A 20,539-nucleotide genomic window follows, 5' to 3' on the forward strand; every position below is an offset into this window, starting at 1 on the left:
CAGTTAACATTTTGGTGCATGTGCTTTAGGACTTTCTGTGCATTCTTTCATTTATTCTTTAACCTATTTATTACACATCTCCCTCAGAGAGGATAAGAACCGGGCAGTGAAGGGAGGTTTTGTTTTTTTAATGCGGGAGATTTGGGCATGTTTGAAATCCCATGGAAAGAAAGACTTAGTTTAGAAAGAGGAAAACAGGATGATCCTTAGAGTGAGGTCCCGAAGGAATGGATTTTAAGCATCCAAAGGCGGGATCATCTTTTGATTAGGAGGGAAAAAAAAAAAAAAAGGCTTTTGGAGAGGACGGAAAGAAGATCCACATATACACAGGAACACATGTATCTTATTGTATCTACGTGCAAGTATATTGCTGTATCTACCTGTAGGTATGTATGACTCCCCCATGGACACTTCGATATTTTTCCTTTACTCCACGTCTGTATCGTATTGTAGCTACATGTTTCCTACCGTGGAAGCGAGTTTGGAACCGCTTTTTCACTTACTCTATTGTAACCACTCTCCCCCACGCCGTTCCTCTTCTTCCCCATCATTTTTGCAGTACCCTAACGCACGCCAGTAACTCAGTTTTTAAAGCCACCTCGGAGTGTTGGACATTTTGGACGTTTACAAATTTTTCACCGTCCTCATCCCCGGGACTTAACATGTTGACGGTGAAATATTTGTCGATGTCCGGGATTGTTTTCGGAACAGAAATTCATGCCAGGGGGAATTGCTGAGTCAAACGGTCTGCAAAATTCGGTGGATAAAAATCGCTTTTAAGCCTCACAGTCCGCCTCAGGTATGCATTCTTTACCTGAGGAGGAAGCAGAGGAGCAGAGAGGTTAAATAATTGGCCCAAGGTCAAAAATAATTACAAGTGCCGGATTTCAAAAGCCGCGCGAGCTCATCTTGCTGCGGCAGGCGTAGAATTTGCGGTTTAGCCCTTTTTTTTTTTTTTTTTTTTCTTTTTTGGTGTGTTTCGGTGGGGGAGGGGCCGGGCGGCAGGGAAGGAAACTTGTGTCGCAGCAAAGAAGGAGAAGGAGGAGGGGCGGGACTCCAGTCGGATCGCAGCCGGCCGCGGCGACGGAGGCTGGGCCCGGGGCTCGGCGGGCCCCCAGCCGCTGTGCAAGACGCCTCGGAGGCGGTGACGCTCCCCTCAGGGAGGTCCGGCGGCCGACCGCTAGCCGCACCCGGGTGGTTGCCAAGGGCCTGCCCCGGCTGCGGGGTTAGTTGCTAGGGCCTCCATCTTGAGGCCGGTGGCCGCGGCGGCCCCGGAAGGGGTTGCCGAACAGGGCATTCACTTCCGGTCTGGGGCCTGCGGCGGCGGCGGTGGCGGCGGCGGCGGCAGCGGGTCGGTGTAGAAAATGGCGCTGGTGCAGCGGCTCGGGCCTCTCCCCGCGGCGCTGCGGAGGGCTTGAGGCTCGCGAGCCTCACTCGCCGCGCCCCACTTGCTCGTGCACTTTACACACATGAGGTGAGTGGGGCGGGGGCCTCCCTCCAGGCGGGAGGAGCCTGGGGCGCTGCCGCAGGGCCCGCGACTGCAGGCGGCGGCGGCGGCGGCGGCGGCGGCAGCGGCGGCGGCGGGCGTCCCCGAGACTTCGGGCCCCGGCTGTGGGGGGGGGTGTAGGGGCGCCGCTGCGGAGGCCGGGCGGGAGGCCCGGAGGGGCCGCGCTGCGCCGCTAGGGCCGGGCCGGGGGCTGCGGCTCGCCCGCGCCTCCTGCCCGCAGTCCGGGCTGCAGCCCCGCAGCTTTGTGAGCACCCCCGGGCTCCCCTCCCCTCCCCCATCCGCCCCGGCGCGAGCCTCTGCCGCAGCGGCTCCGTTTTCACGCGCATCTCTCTCTCTCTCTCTCTCTCTCTTTTCTTTTCTCTTGCAGAGAATTGGAAGCTAAAGCTACCAAAGACGTAGAAAGGAATCTTAGCAGGTAAGATGGGCGAGCTTCCGTCTGTCGCCCCATTAATCGTGTATTTCCACTCTGGTTCGTCCTTTCTGGGTTTAGAAGTTCCCCCGTGTCATTTTCTTTTCGCACGCAGGGAATAGGCATTCGGGAGAAGAGGCCGGAGGGAATATTGTATGGAGGGATTGCGGGGAGATGCGTAATTACGCGTGTGTTCTTTTCTTTGGGGGAAGAAAAAACAGCGAAAAGCAATTCTTGTAAACTTAGTTAAAGCATTCTCAACCTTTTAGAATTTAATTAGGGGACTTGTGCATTAATTACTATTGTAAATGGTTGCAGGCATTGTGTGACTCATGATTGAGGCGGCCCTTATGGCGGGCTGTCAAACTGTTTTGGCTTCCCCGTTATTACTTTGTAACTCAAATTGTTGCCTTTATAAGAAGATACTATGTTCGCATTTTTTTCCCCCCAACACATTGTAGTCAGGCAGATTCTGTTGCACTGGAAACAGTTTTGCCCTTGAACTTTACCGAGCATAAACTGCGTTTTGTTTTCTTTTGAAACTACATTTGTGTCTGTGTTCGGTGTGTGCTCTTTTTATCAACTGGTAAAATAATTAAAAAATCTGTTCCCATTAAATGCTTATCGTTTCTGCTGGGCCTGAGTGTTTTTGCACTGGTAACTTAAATCTCCACCACAAAGGGAGTTTTTTTTTATTTTTAAACGTAGCCTTTGTGGAAAGGATTATCTTTAGCGAGCTGTAACTGCTTAAAGCATCAGAGCATTGCATTATATTTAACTCTTTTTCAAATTCATTTTCCTACGGTCTTGTCTTTATTGGCCGCTTTCTTTCGAATCATATGGGGAAACTCAGAGAAACTTCTGGATGAACCTTATCAGTGAGCAGCTTTCTTTTTCACTTGGACAGGATAAAATAAAATCTCTCCTCTATCTTAAGTCTTAAATGTAGTTTGTCCTTCACGATTGTAAGTTTTACGTTTAGGGTGAGGTTAATAACACTCAGTTCAAATCATGTGAATATTTTTCACCATATAAAATCATCCCAAATTGCTGGTCTTTTGAGTTTTATAGATACTAATCTGGTAACGAGATAGTTTAAAAAAAGTCTTCTCAGTGTGTGAAGGGTGGGCATCACTGGCTTACCAAATAAGAGATTTTCTTATAATTATCATTTCTTAAAATTATGGGGACTGGTTCAAGGAAATTAAGCCTGACATGACTGATAAAACAACTGTTCTTTAGACATTTAGTAATTTTTGTTGTCAAAAGCTTTAAAAAAAATGTTAAGATATGAGACCATTAAAGAAAACAGATTGAATTTTCAGCAGCAGGGAGCTTGGAGTCTATTTCTCCTTCCATTTTTGCTTTGTTAGGTAACTATATCAGTATAATTTCTATGGAGGTTTTCTGGGGCTTAATTAAAAATTGCCTTTACCAGGTATAATTTTCATGTGCTATTACAGTTGGAGAGAACGTAGAGTCTCTATATAAGTTATGTATTAGAGTTTGAATCCCAGCCCTGCCACTTACAATATGACCTTGATTCTTGGCAAATCACTTAGCCTCTGTATGTAATCTATAAAATGAGAGATTTGGGCTAGTCAGTTCCTAAGGTGTGTGAGGCCCCCTGGGTTGTATGAAAAGGAATTCAGTGTCATCCCTGGCCATAGGGAGCATGTACAATCTGGTAGGAAGACTGTCATATGTACATAAATAACTAATACAAAGTAGATGGTGTAGGGGTTAAGTTACCATCTCATTCCATATTTAAGGATAGCTCTACACTGCAGTTGGTAATCAGGCACAAGGAGGAGCAACAATTTTTAAGGAGGTTTCAAGGCAGTATATCAGGACTGTGGGAGGGTAGCATTGCCTAAAGGTTAAAAGGTTCCAAGGAGGGAGAGGTGCGATTGGGTGGGCAAATGCTTGCCTTCAGCTCCATCTCTATGTCTGTGCTTCCTTTTTCCCACATAAGGAGAGTGTGTATGTCTTGAAGCGTTTATGTTTTCCCCAGGAAATCAAGGCAGTATTCTGTATTCCTTTAGCAAACATTTCTTGAGCATCTTCTATGTTCCAAATGCAAGGCTAGGCACTTGGGAGGGGAAGAACAGAAGTAGTAAGTGTACTGAATGCTTACTCTCTGCCTGGCACATTTTCTGAAGACTTTACATGGACTCATCTGAGCCCTGGATCACTGTGTGAGGTAGGTACTATTATTCCTGTTTTACAGATGAAGACTTTGAGGCACAAAGAGGTTAAGTAACTTTCAGGAGGCTACATCACTGGTTTTGGAGGAGCTGTCAGGCTTCGGATCATATTGTATCGTCTCTTTTTAGAGGCATGGTTCTTCATCTTGAAAAATTTGAAAATATCTTTGAGGAGGCAGAACCCACAGGTACATTTGATACTTCTAGATCAGAGTTTCTTAACTTGGGCTCTGTTGACATTTTGGGCCAGATAATTTATTATTGTGAGGTCTGCCCTGTGCCTTGCGGGATGGTCAGCAGCATCTGCCTGTAGCACTCCCTCCCAGTTGTAACATTCAGAAATGTCTTTAGATACTGCTAAATGTTCTCTGGGGGGCAAAATCACCCCCAGTTGAGAACTGTCATTCTAGGTCTTCATATTCCCTGCAGATAACCAAACATATGAAATTTTAATGTTAAATATTTAAATGTTAATTTTTACATCTTTTAATAACATTGGAAGTACAGATCCTATTGTGTGGGCCCCTAGATTGAACCTTCTAGTTTCTGAATGTTGGTGTTGGGTTGTCATTCTCCTTTCCCTCTGCTGAGTGGCAAATCCTCAAGACAGTGTGCCAGGTAGCCAGTACCAGTCAAACAGAATTGGCAGAAGAGAAATTTAGTTTACTACCTGGGGTAAACTATATTTTTAAATACACTGTTGGCCGTTAAAATGTGTCACTTTATGTCATTATCCTGGACATTCAAAAAAGGGAACTGTGATGGGGTGGGAGTGGTCACCACTGGAACTGAACTTTATTTTTAAAATTTTTTTTGGAAAGATTTTATTTATCTGAGAGTGTACAAAACCCTGGGGGTGGGCAGAAGGAGAGGGAGAAGCAGACTCCCTGCTGAGCAGGGAGCCTGCTGCGGGGCTCCATCCCAGGACCTTGAGATCAGGACTAAACCGAAGGCAGACGGTTACCCGACTGAGCCACGCAGGCACCCCTAGAACTGAAGTTTAAAGGATGAACTCAATTTGGAAAGGCTGAGAAAAGGGCAGAGTAAGAACAACAGAGCTAGTGGTACAAAATCCCCGGAAGTACAGGGAGTTTTGAAATAGCAGTGGGTAGTTTGGATTGGTGCGGAAGAGCAGGGCCAGATGCAGAGGTTCTGGAGTATTAGGTTGAGGACTTAGATCTTGTGGCATAGATCTTGTTGGTAGTATGGAGCTATTACATGCTCTTGGGTAAGGTGGTGTGGTATGATAGAATAAGGCAGGTGTTGATGAAGACCTGAATTAAAGTGTTGGGAGAAAAGAGCTGGGAGTGGGAGATACTGAGAAAGTGGAATCTGGGATTTGGCAGCCAACTAAACTGGGATTAGTTGTGAGAGGGGTCTAAACGCCGTCGTGGGTGAATAAGAGATTGCCCCAGCCTCTGAACAGAAGAGAGATCAGAGCAGAAATAGGAGTTTGGTGAGAGAAGATGGTAAGCTACATTTGCTAGTTGTAAAAAAAATCTGAGGCAACTGATCTAATTTTAAAAAATATTTTGGAGGCCAAAGGCATAGAACCATTCAGTATTTAGAGCTGGACCTTGAGATTAGAGAGACCTGCCAGGATTCTGATCTCTTCCATTTTACGAGTCAGAAAGCTGTGGTTTAAGACAGATCCAGTAACTCAGTCAAGGTTATATTCTCTCAAGTGACGGAGCTGGGATTCCAACAGGTCTTTGACTCTTAACTACTGAGGTCTTGCAAATGTGCAGTGTTTTATTTTATAATGCATATAGAAAAATAACTTAGGTTTCTCATTTCTTTCTGAAAATGTAAGAACACTTAATGCATTTTGTGCCCATTTTAGTAATTGATTTATTACTATAATGTAGAGTATATTGTCTTACGAAAAAGTTAAACACTTCATGTTAGCTGATTTTTCCTCCCTAAACCAACTGTTAAACACCATCATTTAGGAAAAATTGTTAAAGATGCTGTAGTGCCATATAATGTAGCATCTAAACTGGGACATTGTTATCTGAGGCACCTTTTCCCGGGACAGGTGCTAAATAAGAAAAGATTAGGGACAGCAGGAATAAACCAGAGCATTAGGTCTCTCTAGATAAGGTGGATCCTACACTTGCAATTCATCCACCTTTACCTGAGAAAAAAAAATTACTTCCAGTTTTGTTAAGGTTTTCTGTTGCTTTCCTGTGATACAGTTTGTGGGCCAACAAATTCATATTGGTAGGTTTCTTCCTCTCTTAATTTGGCAGCTATGTGGTAGTCAATTGATAGAATAAATGAATCATAAACTGGAAGCTTAATTTAAAAATGCGTAACAACCCTCTGGAAAATTTAAATATGAACATCATTAAAAAGTCTGAGTACCACTCTGTAACCTCTTGTGTTTTTGGCTTCTGAAGTAAGTCTGCAAGTATAAATTAAAGTCCCTTACAGTTCTGTTTTCTGGCAACCTCAGAAGTATTGACCATGATTGGAGAGACAAAAATAGAATGTGCTGTATGTTTTCTGCTCAGAATGACTTATGACAGTCTCACTCAAAGTCAAAATGTCCTCCCATTTAAAATTAAAAAAAAATCATTCTAACCTTCAGCAAAATAGCAAGAATAGTGCGGCAAACATCTCTATCTCTCCCTATTATTAATATTTTGCCATATAGTTTTATCGTGGCCAGTTCATCCTTAAGTAAGACAACACACATCTCCTGAGAATAAGAGCATTCTGTATTAAAATCACATGATCACTCACAGGTAAGTTTAACTTTGTCACAATGCCCTTCTGTTCTTACTCAGATTTTCCCAGCCATCCTAATGACTTTTTAAACATTTGTTGGGTTTTTGGCCCTTCATTCCCTAACCCAGAGTTGCTTTCAGCGTCAGTAATTTCCCTACATCCGAGGCAGCTTCTTCACCTCTTCTTTCCCCTTCATGACACTGACATTTGGAGTCATCCACACTAGTTTTTGCAGGCTTCGGTTTGGATTTCTCTGATGGTTTCTGTAGGATTAGATACTGTGAAACCTTTTTTTTTTTAAAGCTTTTTTTTTTTTTTTAAGATTTTATTTGTTTATTTGACAGATAGAGATCACAAGTAGGCAGACGAGAGAGAGGAGGAAGCAGGCTCCCTGCTGAGCAGAGAGCCCGATGCAGGGCTCCATCCCAGGACCCTGAGACCATGACCTGAGCTGAAGGCAGAGGCTTAACCCGCTGAGCCACCCGGACGCTTTTTGGCAGGAATAATGTATAGGTTATGTGCCCTCGGGACAGCACATTGGGCTCCTTCCCCCACCATTTTTAAGCAAATTAGCTGAAAGTGGACCCAGTACTTTTACCTTCCTGCTCACTCTGTTTCTTTCATTTTCAGACATGCCAACAATTAGGTCAAACTGAGATATAATTTTAAATAGTTGAGGTTACAGTAATTACACGTCTTCATGTTTAAACTGATTGCTTGTGACAAGGGCAGTTTTTTGAAGGGTCATTCTGGAGGTAGCTCCCTAATTGTTAGACATGAAAGCTGCTTGTTTTCAGCTTTCACCACTGATAAACTGATAGCCTGGGTCAGAAAATAAAACAGGGCTTGCGATCTGCATCCTGAAAAAGGATGTCCCACTGAACAGAGACTCTCATCCTGGATTCTATACAGGGATACAGATGGTATGAAGTACTTTGAAAAATTGAATATGTGCTTTAAAAAAAAAAAAAAAAAAAGATGGTTCTTAGCATTTATCTGGTTTCAAAGGGTCATGGCTCCCCAAAGAGTAAGAAACAACATGTTACAGGGAGGATATCAGAGGAGCTGAATAATGGCAATGAAAAGATTTTAAGATTCAAAGAGAGAAAGTAATGTTCGACAAAGGCGTAGTTTCTCTCTTAAAAAAATAAAAAAAAAACAAGACCCATGGAAATAAATATAGCTTAAATTTCCTATGAAGGTGGTCTTATTTTTAAAATGATTTGCATACTCTGGGTGTGTGAGTTGGCTATGAAGCAGAAATCCTAGCCTTTCTACTCTTGTAACTAGGGAAGAGCATTTTGAATCTGCAGCAGTCTGTTATATGTGGATGACTCAGCTGACTTCCCTGTTCAGATGGAATGTTAACAACCGATTGAAACTCGGTTAAGGAATTTTATACTTTGAACCTTAAAAGATAATTTCTGCAAATAGCGATTGATTGGATTTGGTATAATAACCAACAAGATTAAACCGAGTCACTTGTTTCGCTGTTCTTAATAAGGGATTTGAGTCAGCTAGCATTTACTGAGCAGCTTGCCGCAGTGATAATTGAATATTTTTATAATTTTGACATCTGTGTTTTGTTGACTTTGGTCTTTTCTTATTCTTTTGAGGTAGCCCTCTAAAACACAAGGAAATAGTACTATGTGGTGCTCAGATATGCAGTGCTTTTAAATGTGTTTTTAAGCATTACTTCACTGTTTGATAATTGACCATACAAAGGATGTCAGAGAGATAGGTTTTACATAGTGTTCTACTTGTGACGCTCCAGGTGTCATGAGACATATGTGTACCTGAGACTCTTACCATGTAAAGATAGGAAGGGGCATCAAGTGCATCTTCTACACTGCTGCAACTTTTTTTTTTAGTTTATTTATGAGGTGCCGGGGTGGCTCAGTCCTTAAGCATCTGCCTTCTGCTCAGGTCATTATCCTGGGATCCTGGGATCAAGCCCCACGTCAGGTCCCTGCTCAGCGGGAAGCCTGCTTCTCCCTCTCCCACTCCCCCTGCTTGTATTCCCTCTCTCTGTGTCTCTCTGTCAAATAAATAAATACAGTCTTTTTTTTTTTTAAGATTTTATTTATTTATTTATTTGACAGAGATCACAAGTAGGCAGAGAGAGAAAAAGAGAGGAGGAAGCAGACTCCCTGCTGAGCAGGGAGCCCGATGTGGGGCTCAATCCCAGGACCCTGGGATCATGACCTGAGCCGAAGGCAGAGGCTTTAATCTACTGAACCACCCCCCAGGCGCCCCTATGCCATGTTTTTAAAAAAAGATTTTATTTGTTAGAGTGAGAGAGTACAAGCAGGGGGGAGTGGCAGAGCAAGAGACCACAAGCAGGGTGAGCAGCAGAGAAAGAAGGAGAAGCATGCTCCCTGCTGATCCAGGAGCCCGATGTGGGACTCAATCCCAGGACACTAGGGCCACGACCTGGGCTGAAGGTAGATGCTTAACCAACTAAGCCACCCAGGCACCCCATACCACATTAAAAAAAATTTTTTTTCTTTGTTTATTTAAGTAATCTCTATGCTCGATGTGGGGCTTGAACTCAATAACCCCAACCAAGATCAAGAGTCACATGCTTCTCTGATGGAGCCAGCCAGGCACTGTGATATACCACATTTTCTTTCTCTATTCATCAGTTGATGAGCACTATTAGGGTTTTCACTTTAGGGCTGTCATGAAAAACAATGATACGAACATTCCTGGATGAGTGACCATAATGCTTTCAATTCATCTGGGCACGTACCTAGAAGCAGAATTGCTGGGGCATATGGTAATTCTGTGTTTAACTTTGTGAGGAACTGCCAGACTGTTTTCAAAGTATCTGAGCCATTCTACTGTGATGTATGAGGGCTTTGGTTTCTCCTTACCAACACTTGTTACTGTTTGTTTTTATTATCTTCGTGTGAAGTGGTATGTCATTGTGGTTCTGATTTGCATTTCCCTAATAACTAATGATGTGAACATCTTTTTGCATGCTTATTGGCCATTTATGTGTCTGATTTGGGGAAAGGTCTATTCAGATCCTGTGTCCATTTTAACAGATGGTCATTTTTCTATTGTTGAGTTATAAGAATTTTTTTTTTTACGATTTTATTTTTAAGTAATTTCAAGGGACTCCTGGGTGGCTCAGTTGGTTAAACGTCTCCATTCGGTTCAGATCATGATCTTGGGGTCCTGGGATTGAGCCCCACGTTGAGCTCACTGCTTAGCAAGGAGCCTGTTTCGCCTTCTCCCAGTGACCACCCCCCGCCCCCGACCCCATCAAATGAATTAAAAAAAAAAATCTTTAATCTCTACACCCAACATGGGACTTAAATTTACAACCCTGAGATCAAAGGAGATCAGAAGTCTCATGCCCTATAAACTAGCTAGCCAGTGCCATATAAGGGTTCTTTATATATTCTAGATACAAGTCCTTTATTAGATACATGATTTACAAATATTTTCTCCCACTCAATGGGTTGCCTTTTTTCTTGATGTTGTCCCTTGAAGCACAAAAGTTTAAAATTTTGTGATATCCAATTTACCATCTTAACCAATTCTGAGTGTACATTTCAGTGACATTAACTACATTTTCATAGTGTTTTGCAAATGTCACCACCATTGGTCTCCACAACTCTTCTCATCTTACAAAATTGAAACTCTGTACCTGTTAAAAAACAACTCCCCATTCTTCCATCCTCTCAACTCCTGGCAACCAGTATACTGCTTTCTTTCTCTGTGAATTTAACTGTTCTAGGTGCCTTATATGAGTGGGATTGTGCAATTTTTGTCCTTTTGTGACTAACTTACTTCCCTTAGTATAATGTCCCCAAGGTTCATCTATGTTGTAGTGCATCAGACAATTGATTTTTTTTTTTTTTTTTTTTTTTAAGAGAGTGTGTGTGCGCTCTCACACGGTGGGTTGGGGGGCGTAGGGGATAGGCAGAGGGAGAGAGAATCCTAAGCAGACTTCCACACTCAGCGTGGAGCCCAGTGCAGGGCTTGATCTCATGGCTAAGAGATCATGACCTGGGCTGAAATCAAGAGTTGGATGCTTAACTGACTGAGCCACCCACGTGCCCCAATCAGTTGATATTGTATGTTGGTCCTGTATCCTGCAGCTGTGCCAAACTTGTTTATTATTTCTTGTAGTCAGTGTGTGTGTGTATTCTTTAGTACTCTCCCTCTATAACACTGTATCATCAGCAAATAGAGATGGTTTTACAATTTCCTTTCCAATCTTGATGCCTTTTTTTGTGTTTTTCTTGCTCAGTTTTTCTGAATGGAACCTACTGTACAGTGTTGACTAGAAATGGCAAGAGCAGACATTCTTGTCTCAATTCTCATCTTGGAGGAAAAGCTTTCAATTTCAGCTGTTACGTGTGTTGTGATCTGTGGGCTTTTGTCGATGGCCTTTATCAGGTTAAGGAAGTTTCCTACTATTTCTAGTTTGAGTGTTTTTGTCTTGTCATGAAAGGGTGGATTTTGTCAAATGCTTTTTCTGTATCTAGTGAGATCATGTAGTTTCAGTCCTTTGTTCTGTTAATATGTTGTAGTATATTGATTTTCATATGTTAAACCAACCTTGAATTCCTGGAGTAAATCTCCTTTGAGCATGGTCATTAGTTCTGTTTATATGTTGCTGGTTCAATTTATTAGTCTTCTGTTGAAGATTTTGGTGTCTGTATTCATAAGAGTTTGGTCTGGAGTTTTGATATCTTTGTCTTTTTTTGGTACCTGGTACTTGGTTTGGTCTGGTTTGGAATCTGGGGTCTTGAATTGTTCTGGCATCTACCTTATTCTTTGTTATGCTATAATAATTGTTCTTATGTATTGAGTTCTGTTTTCATTTTTGCTTTTCAATTTTAATTTTTTCCAGCTTTATATATATATAATTGACAACTCATCCCCCCCCGCCCCCCAGCGGTCCATGCATTGCCCTTGTGTGCTGTTTTTTTGTTTTGTTTTGTTTTTTGTTTTAAAGATACTGGAATCTGTGTGTAAGTTGAAGGTGTAGAGTGTGCTGATACGATATGTTTATGTATTGCAGTGTCATTACCGCTATAGTGTTAGCTAACACCTCTGTCATGTCACATAATTAGCATTCCTTTTTGGTGAGAACATTTGAGATCTAGTCTTTTAGCAACTTTGAAGTATATAATAGTTTTGTTGGCTGTGATCACTATTCTATTCATTAGATTTCTAGAACTTACTCCTATTCTAGTTGCAAGTTTGTATACTGTGACAGCATCTCCCCAATTCTCCCATTCCATACCCCTGGTAACCACTGTTCTACTTTGTTTCTACAAGTTCATCTTTTTTTAGATTCCATGTATAAGTGATACACAGTATTTGTCTTTCTCTGTCTGACTGACTTCACTTAGCACAGTGCCCTAAAGGCCCATCCAGGTTGTCGGAAATGGCAGAATTTCCTTCTTTCTTGTGGTTGAATAATACTCCTCATGTGTAGAGACACACAACATAGACACATTGTGCCACATCTACATCATTCACTGGTGGACACTTGCGCTGTTTCCATATCTTGGCTATTGTGAATCATGGGGCAGTCAGCATGGAAGTGCAGATAACCTTTTTGATACCTTGGTTTTATTTCCTTTGGTTGTATACCCAGAAGTGGAATTACTGGCTCACTGGTAGTTGTATCTTTAATTTTTTTGAGGAACCTTCAAACTGTTTTCTGTAATTGGTTCACCAGTGTACATTCCCAGTAGTGCACACTGGGTTCCTTCTTCTGTGTCCTCACCAGCACTTGTTATCTTTTGTCTTCTTGATAGCCACTCAAAGAACTGCATCAGTTCTGTTTTCTACTGTAGGTTCTCCATTCATTTGGAACCTTTGTGCCCTAACCTTAGCTTTGGAGCAGTGTTTTGTACTAACAAAGTCTTGTAGCTAACAATGAGTGTATACCTTATATACATCTGTTAAGCACTTTCTCTGCATTACTTAATTTAATTTTCACAACAGCCCTGGAGAGGAGGTACAGTTTGAGACTTCTTATAAACGAGGAGATGGAGGCTTAAGAGAAATAAGGTGCTTACACAAGTAGGTATTGGAGACTGAAGTAGCATGGTCCTTAACCAGAATGTGGGTAAAAGTAAGAGTGAAAAGAATGCCTCTTTGGTGGTTGGTGATAGAGTTAGAGTGCTAGTAAAAGCATAGAAGCAGGAATTTAATTGCAGTGCCCAATGCTGGGGTGTACAATACAAGTAGAACTGGTTTTTGCCCTCAGAGCAGCAATTAGTCCTGTTTGGAAGAGTGAGATTAACATCCGAAATAATTAGAAAATGAACATTGTTTAATGAGAGGTGAAGGGTGAAGTTTGTGGGAGTTGGAAAGAATCATGAAGGAGCTGGTAATTAACTTAAGCCTCAAAAGAAGAGTAGAATTTAGGAGGGTAGTTTAGCAAACCAGGTTTTGGGTCAGCCTTACCATTACCTTGTACCTACCGTACAAGTTATTTAGACCTTCTGATCTTTGGTTTCTAAGCGTCAAATAGCAGTAACATCAGTTCTGTGTGTCATCCTTCAGCTTCCAATGGATAATCTCTCAGAGCACTTGCAAACTACAGAGTGCTTCTGTCATTGTGGAGGGTATCTGTTCTGTTTCTAATCTCACCCAACTGTCCTCAACCTAAGCATTTTATTTTATTTTATTTTGTTTTATTTTAAGATTTTCTTTATTTGACAGAGAGAGACAGTGAGAGGGGACACAAGCAGGGGCAGAGGGAGAGGGAGAAGCAAGCTTCTTGCTGAGCAGGGAGCCCGGTGCGGGTCTTGTTCCCTGGACCCTGGGAACATGACCTGAGCTGAAGGCAGACACTTTACGATTGAGCCACCCATTGCCCCTCTAAGCTTTTTAATTTTTTTAAAGATTTTATTTATTCATTTTTTAAAATATTTTATTTATTTATTTGACAGAGAGAGATCACAAGTAGGCAGAGAGGCAGGCAGAGAGAGAGGAAAAAGCAGGCTCCCCGCTGAGCAGAGAGCCCGATGTGGGGCTCGATCCCAGGATGATGACCTGGGCCGAAGGCAGAGGCTTAACCCACTGAGCCTCCCAGGTGCCCGGTAAGCTTTTAATTTTAAAATAATTAAGATTTAGAGAAATTTTGCAGGAATAGAGCAAAGAATTCCTGAATAGCCTTCACCTGTATTGCTCAGATGCTAGCATTCAAACACATTTGCTTTATCATTCTCTCTTGTTACATACAAGAAAAAACCAGTAATTTTTTTTCTGGATCCTTTTAGAATGACCTGAAAGCATGATGTTCCTTTAGCCCTAAAAACTTTTAAATAGTTATTTCCTAAAATCAAACACTTTTTTTTTTTTTTTTTTTTTTTAGTAGGTTGCCAACACAGGGCTTGAACTCACAACCCTGAGATGAAGACCTGGGCTGAAGTCAGACATTTAACTGGCTGAGCCACCCACCCAGGCACCCCAAAGACATTTCCTTAGTAACTACAGTACCATTATCAAAATTGGCAAAGTAATATTGGTACAGTCTTAATAGTGAAGCTATAGATCTTGCTCAAATTTTGCCAGTTATTTCAATAATGCTTTTTAGAGTAAATCAGAAAACTTTTTCTTGTTAGAGATTCAGTTCAGGAATACAGGTTGCTTGTGGTTTTCACGTTCGTTTAGTCACCTGCATTCTGGAAATTTCTCTGTTTTTGAAGATCTTGGTATTTTTTAGAGTCCAGGCTAGTCATTCCGTAGGATGTCTCTCAGTTCATATTTGTGTGATGTTTCCTCTCTCTCTCTCTTTTTTTTTTTTAAACAAAATGATTTTTAATATTGTTGCTTTGTAAGAACCAGTCCCAAATCCAGTGATCCTTCTAAAACTTCCTCTCTAATATTCACATGGGCCAGACACCCAGCCCTAGATATTTGCTACAAGTCAAGGCCCAAAGGGATGATGCTGGCCGATCTCACTTGACTTCAAAGGGCCAATGACACTTTCCATAGGTTGCTGTTTGGGGCTTTAGTCCTTGTTCACAGAATATGCCTTTATGAACCTCCTGCCAGATGGGGCAAGAAGGAATCAAAGCAAGGAGACAAGGATGGGGTACTGTGAATGTCCAGGGGGCTTTGGGGTACAATGTGCCTCTTGTGGGGCTGTCAGGAAAACCCACACACAGATTCCAACCCAAGGCCTGCTCCCTGGACTGCGCAGCTGCTCTGTTTCAGAGTGAGCTGGGAACAGAACATGCCCCCCAGGGCAGATAGTCCTTTCTTACTGAGATTGCAAGTCAGCAGCACACATTAGGACCAACACCTTTGTTCTTGGCTTTCCGGTGCATCCATGACCGAAACCCCACCACGGACATGGCAGCTTAAAGCTGCAGAAATGGACCCTCCCCCAGCTCTGGAGGCCGGAAGCTGTTGTGATGTTCCCTCTCAACTGGGTTCAGGTTATGCATTTTTGGCAGGAGTAGCGCAGAACATGTGTGTGTTAGCTCACGTGTCCTGTCAGGAGGTGTGTGGTGTTCATTTGTCGCATTACCAATGATGATAATTGCAGTTACTTGGTTAAGGCCGTAATAAGTCAGGTTCGTAACCATAAAATTCAGATTTTTGCTTTTGTAATTAATAATTATTGTTGGGGGAACTTAGAGACTGTGTAAAATACCTTGCTTTTTGTCAGGATTTTTGCCTGAATCAATGGATCACCAAATAGTGACTTTTCAGGGCTGTCATTCTTTCTACATTAGTTGATGTTCTGCCTCAAGATCTTTCCCTTTACCCTGTTTGTTCATCCATCCATCCATTTGTTAATATCAGTAAGGACTCATAGATTCTTAGATTATTCTATTCAATGGGTTGTAATCGTTTATTTGCCTTATTTTGTTGCTTAGATTATGGGGCCAGTGGAAGCCTCCTTTACACACAACCTCTTCTTTTTGAAGAGATCCAGACTCTGTCATCTGATAAGTCACTGCTCTCTCCATCCTATTTTTCCCTTCATTCTTTTTTTTAAAGATTTCATTTATTTATTTGACAGACAGAGATCACAAGTAGGCAGAGAGACAGGCAGAGAGAGGAAGGGAAACAGGCTCCCCACTGAGCAGAGAGCCTGACTCGGAGCTCAATCTCAGGACCCCAGGATCACAACCTGAGCCAGAGACAGAGGCCTTAACCCACTAAATCACCCAGGGGTCCCTGTTTTCCCTTCATTCTTAAGAGGAAGGTATGCTGACTTCACTACCACCCATGCCCCCACAGCTAAGCTTTTGGTCTGTGCTCTATGGTTCAAAATCCAGTAGTATCTGTAAATACACAGTGTTGCTGCCGTTCTTTCTCTGGTCCTTTTTGCGCCCCACATTCCTGTCACAAATAGGTGTTGTTATTTATGTGTGTTTCCAGCATTATGCAAACACAAAACGTGGGGATACATATTTTTATCTCTTGCTTCCTCTTAACACAAAACATAGTATATGAACCTTAGTTTTCTTCCAATTAACTGCAGGCCTTCAGATCCTTTCCTACCAGAACACGGACGGTCGTCTCTGTTTCATTGTTGCATACTATTCATTTCATGGACGCATCACTTACTGAACTCCTTCAGCATTTGTGGAAATTAAACTGGCCGTGATTGGAAACTGGCCTCTCTTGTGCCACCCGCCCTGCCACTTTCTCCAGTACTTTTATTCCCTGACCCCTTTTCTACCTGCAAATAAGTACTAGTCGTCTTTATTTGTAAAACTTCATTTTTACTCTGTTTTCTTCATATCACTGCCAGAGGTTTTGAAAAACTTCTCCAAACCCCTGATTTCATTCTTGCCTATTTTTGCTGCAGCCGGGTTTCCATCTCTACCATGTGGCGAGATCATAGTTTTGACGGTTACCGGTGGCTTTGTGCTGTGGGGTGCTAGACTGGCTTTGGTGATTAATTTACGTGTAGGAGGATGAGAAGGACGAAAAGAGAAGGGAGGGTTGGCAAGCAGCTGAAAAAGAGGAAGCAGGAAGGCTGGGAGAAAGAGTGTAAGGGGAAAAGTAGGAGAAGAGCATTTTTGGCAGAAGATGTGAAATGTATTTTCATAACCCGCTTGTTGCATACAGCTGGCTCCTGCCTGTGATGAGCAGCCTTATGGTAAGTTGCTGACTGATAGACTAGTTGGGCCCTCTGGAGCGCTGTCCTAGGTCTTCTGTTTCATAAAACAAGCAGTAACTCCTTGTCGCATTACTGTATAATCAGTTTTAACAGCAGAACCTCCATTTTAAAATGTTTACTTTCTAAAATCTGGAATTGCCATTAATCTACCTCTCCTATCATTCTTCTTACTACTGTCAGCTTTTCCAGTTTCTCATGATTACCTTGGTGTTACTCTTGATTTTCATTTCCGCTTCAGTCTGCCATTTTGGCGTAGAGCATCGCACCTTTACTCGAATTATTGCAGCAGCTTTCTTACCGTGTTTAGCAACGTATGTCCAACTTCACGGAGCTCTTCATCCCTTGTTCTTCCCTGTCAGTCCTGCTCCCTGAAATCACCATGCTGACAAGTCTCCCTGCTTTGCTGGTGTCCATGCCCTTCCGTGCTCCCTTGCCTGAAAAGGCCCACCTCACTGTAGAAGATTCTTCTTTAAGATCCTTCAAGATCAGCTTCTTTTACTGCTCCTTGAAGCCTTCCATAGCTCTAACAGCTCATGTGCATATTTTATTTTCCTAAACTTGCTTTACAGCCTCCACCAAATGATTACTTGTTTCCTTATTTCAGGTGTGTTTAAGTTGTTTCTATAAAATTATAGCTTAAAATTATGTTTCCTAAGAAAAAAATAATAAAATAAAATTGTGTTTTCTGCTTAGGTTCTCCCAGTCCGCAGAGACTGCTTGGCTTGCAGGAATTCCTTAATGACTGAGCCACCCAGGTGCCCCGCCTTATAGGAATTCCTAAGCCAGTATTATTATTTTATTGGCTAAACACTGTGGAGGTTATCACTAAATAATTTTGGATACAGAGTCACCTCATCCAGGTACATTGAGGGTCTGCTTCCCTACTGTACTGTGGAAAATGGGTACTTTGTAATGGGATTTTCTTCTTGTTTTTCTAACAAATGATACACTGATCTGAATATTGACTTTCTTTTGACTCAGAAATATGTCCTAGAGATCTTTCCCTGTAAATTCATGTTTGTCAGGTGGTCCCCAAGACCACTCTCAGGTTTGATGATTCCCCGGGATTCAGCATGCAGTTATACTCATGACCATGATCTATTTCATCAAAAGTATCAGCAAAGGGAAAGGGCACATTGGACAAATTCCAGAGGAAAGTAGGTGCAAGTTGCCAAGAGTTCTCTCCCTGTCATGTCACACAGGACATGCTTAATTTGTCTAGTGTCGAATTATGACAACATGTGTAAAATGTCTACCAGGAAAGCTCATTAGAAATTCAGTGCCCAAGGTTTCTGTTAGGGGCCAGTCACGTGTGCACCCTCTGTCTAACAGGTACTAAAATTCCAGATTCCCAAAAGGAAAGGTTTTCAGCATAAACTGTATTGTTCGTACAGTTTACCCTTACCAGTTAGGGAATGGTGGGAACCTCTCTGAAGTCCAGCTTCCTTCATACCAGTCGAGGGCCAGCCTTTCTAAGGATCGCAGTCTTAGACCTGCTGTTAACTCTTCTGCACACCATGGACATCTACAAACTCCCTTCCATTTCTTAAACTACTGTAGGATTTGAGGGTATGAGTGCATTATGCTCTGATAACTTTTCTCTACTGACTGGCTTTTAGGCTATTTTGCAGTATCTATTTTTGTACAATTTCTTTTTTATGGGCTTTGATTGGAATTAATGGATCATAACATAGTCACATTTGAGAATCTGCTATTAGATACTTCCAAATTCTTCAACAGTGAGCTTCATTAGTCCATACTTCAGCATTTTACAAGAGTACCCTTTGGAAGTGATTACTTTTAACGATAGTCATGTTGGGGATATAGAAAAAACTGACCCATCAAGCATCAGGAAGAGCAAGACAAGGATGGGCATTCTAGATCGCAGATGTGTCCTGCTGCCATCATGGGCCCTTGCCTTCCCCATTTCTTTTCCAGCTCCCAGGATTCTGGTTCTGACACACTTTTGCTTCTTCCTCTGTCTCTAATCTCCCATCTTGTTGCCTTTAATCACTTGTTTGGAGGCTTGTAATTTTTTATCTTTTAGTGTGGAAAATTTCAAACATATGCATTAGAAGAGAACAGAATCAGGAAGATAAATGGACCCATTATCCAGTTTCAGCAATTGCCAACATTTTGTTAATCATGTTGCATTTTTCTCTTTTTGTTTTTTGGAGCCATGGGGTGGGGCCTGGATAGTGAAAGCAAATCCTGGATATTATGGTGTTTTCATAAACATTGCTTTAGTACTAATTTACAAAAGTAACATACACGTAACACAACATTTCAAATTGAGATATACTTTTTTTTTTTTTTTTAATAATTTATTTAAGTAATCCCTACACCCAGCATGGGATGCGAACTCACTACCCTGAGATCAGGAGTTGTATGTTCTTCTGACTTAGCCAGCCAGGAGCCCCTGACTTGCACTTTTTAAAAAACATAATAATTTCTTTAAGTAGTTGGTCCAGTTGTGAGGTTACTCTGCTATTCCTAGTTTAGGCGAGTGTTTCCTCGTGTCTTTATCTAAATTTGTATAAAGTTCACATACATACACAGAAAGCTTGAAAAAACTATGGGATAACATGTTCACATTTTTGCAATATGCTTTTCTTATTTTTTTATTTTTTATATATATATAAATTTATTTAATTCTCACAAAAAGTTTGTAGTCATTATTATCTACTTTTATAGATGAAGACACTGAGACATAAGGAGTTTAAGTAATATGAACAAGTTAAAGTAATTTTTAAATGGCAAAGTTGAGATTACAAACCTGGGATCTGAGCTCCTGAGTCCATGCTTTTAGTGCTTTTCTTATTTTAGTATATGTGCTGCCGAAGCGAGCACAGTGCTTTTCTTATTTTAAATAAGGAATATTCCTGGGGCTCCTGGTTGGCTGAGTCGGTGGAGTATATGACTCTTGATCTTGGGGTTGTGGGTTTGAGCCCCATGCTGAGTGTAGTGGTAACTTAATAGTAACTTTTAAAGATTTAGTAAAATAGTAAAATTTTTAAAAAAAATTAATAAAAAGGAACTTGTTTTCTTATCAATAAACAAATCAGTTCCTTTTCAATACAACATGCTATGCTATGCCATAGAAGAATCATTTCTTTATTGATGGACATTCTGTTTTTCTGCTTTCCAGCCCTTGTGGACATTGCAGTGAAGTATGATGGGCACATGGCCATGCGTTCTAGAGATTTATTGCTGTCAGATAACATTCTGCAGAATGGGATGGCTGGCTAGAATGTGTATAAATTCAGTTGTTAAAATTCTTACCACAGTACTTCCCAACAAATTGTAGTAGTTTTCCACTGGCAGTGTAAAATGTGAGAAAGAACCTTTTAACTCTCATTGTTGCCAGATATTATTACTCTTGAACATTTTACCAGTAAAATTAGTTTAAAAAAAAAAAAAAGAAGAAAAAGGGTATAACATTATAGTTTCATCTTTTTTTTTTTTTTTAAGATTTTATTTGTCTGACGCAGAGATCACAAGTAGGCAGAGAGAGAGGGGGAACAGGCTCCCTGCTGAGCAAAGAGCCTGATGCGGGGCTT

At 41.6% G+C, this 20,539-nt stretch overlaps 1 protein-coding gene across 9 annotated transcripts in view; it reads left to right on the plus strand.

Moving 5' to 3' along the window:
• The first annotated feature begins 278 nt into the window (after window positions 1-278).
• TNRC6A (trinucleotide repeat containing adaptor 6A) overlaps window positions 279-20,539 on the plus strand; it is a 100,941-nt gene continuing 80,680 nt past the window's right edge. For 2 of the 9 annotated variants that reach the window (XM_032328432.1, XM_032328437.1), the window contains exons 1-2: window positions 283-386; window positions 1,875-1,922. In XM_032328432.1, coding sequence (XP_032184323.1) covers window positions 337-386; window positions 1,875-1,922 — 98 coding nt within the window. In that variant the 5' untranslated portion in view covers window positions 283-336. Of the gene's footprint in view, window positions 387-1,025; window positions 1,475-1,874; window positions 1,923-4,146; window positions 4,312-17,672; window positions 17,840-20,539 lie in introns of those variants that run through there. The other 7 variants (XR_004281998.1, XM_032328434.1, XM_032328439.1 and 4 more) reach the window with 7 other exon arrangements.

The sequence above is a fragment of the Mustela erminea genome, chromosome 20, assembly GCF_009829155.1.
Source record: "Mustela erminea isolate mMusErm1 chromosome 20, mMusErm1.Pri, whole genome shotgun sequence".
Taxonomy (NCBI): domain Eukaryota; kingdom Metazoa; phylum Chordata; class Mammalia; order Carnivora; family Mustelidae; genus Mustela; species Mustela erminea.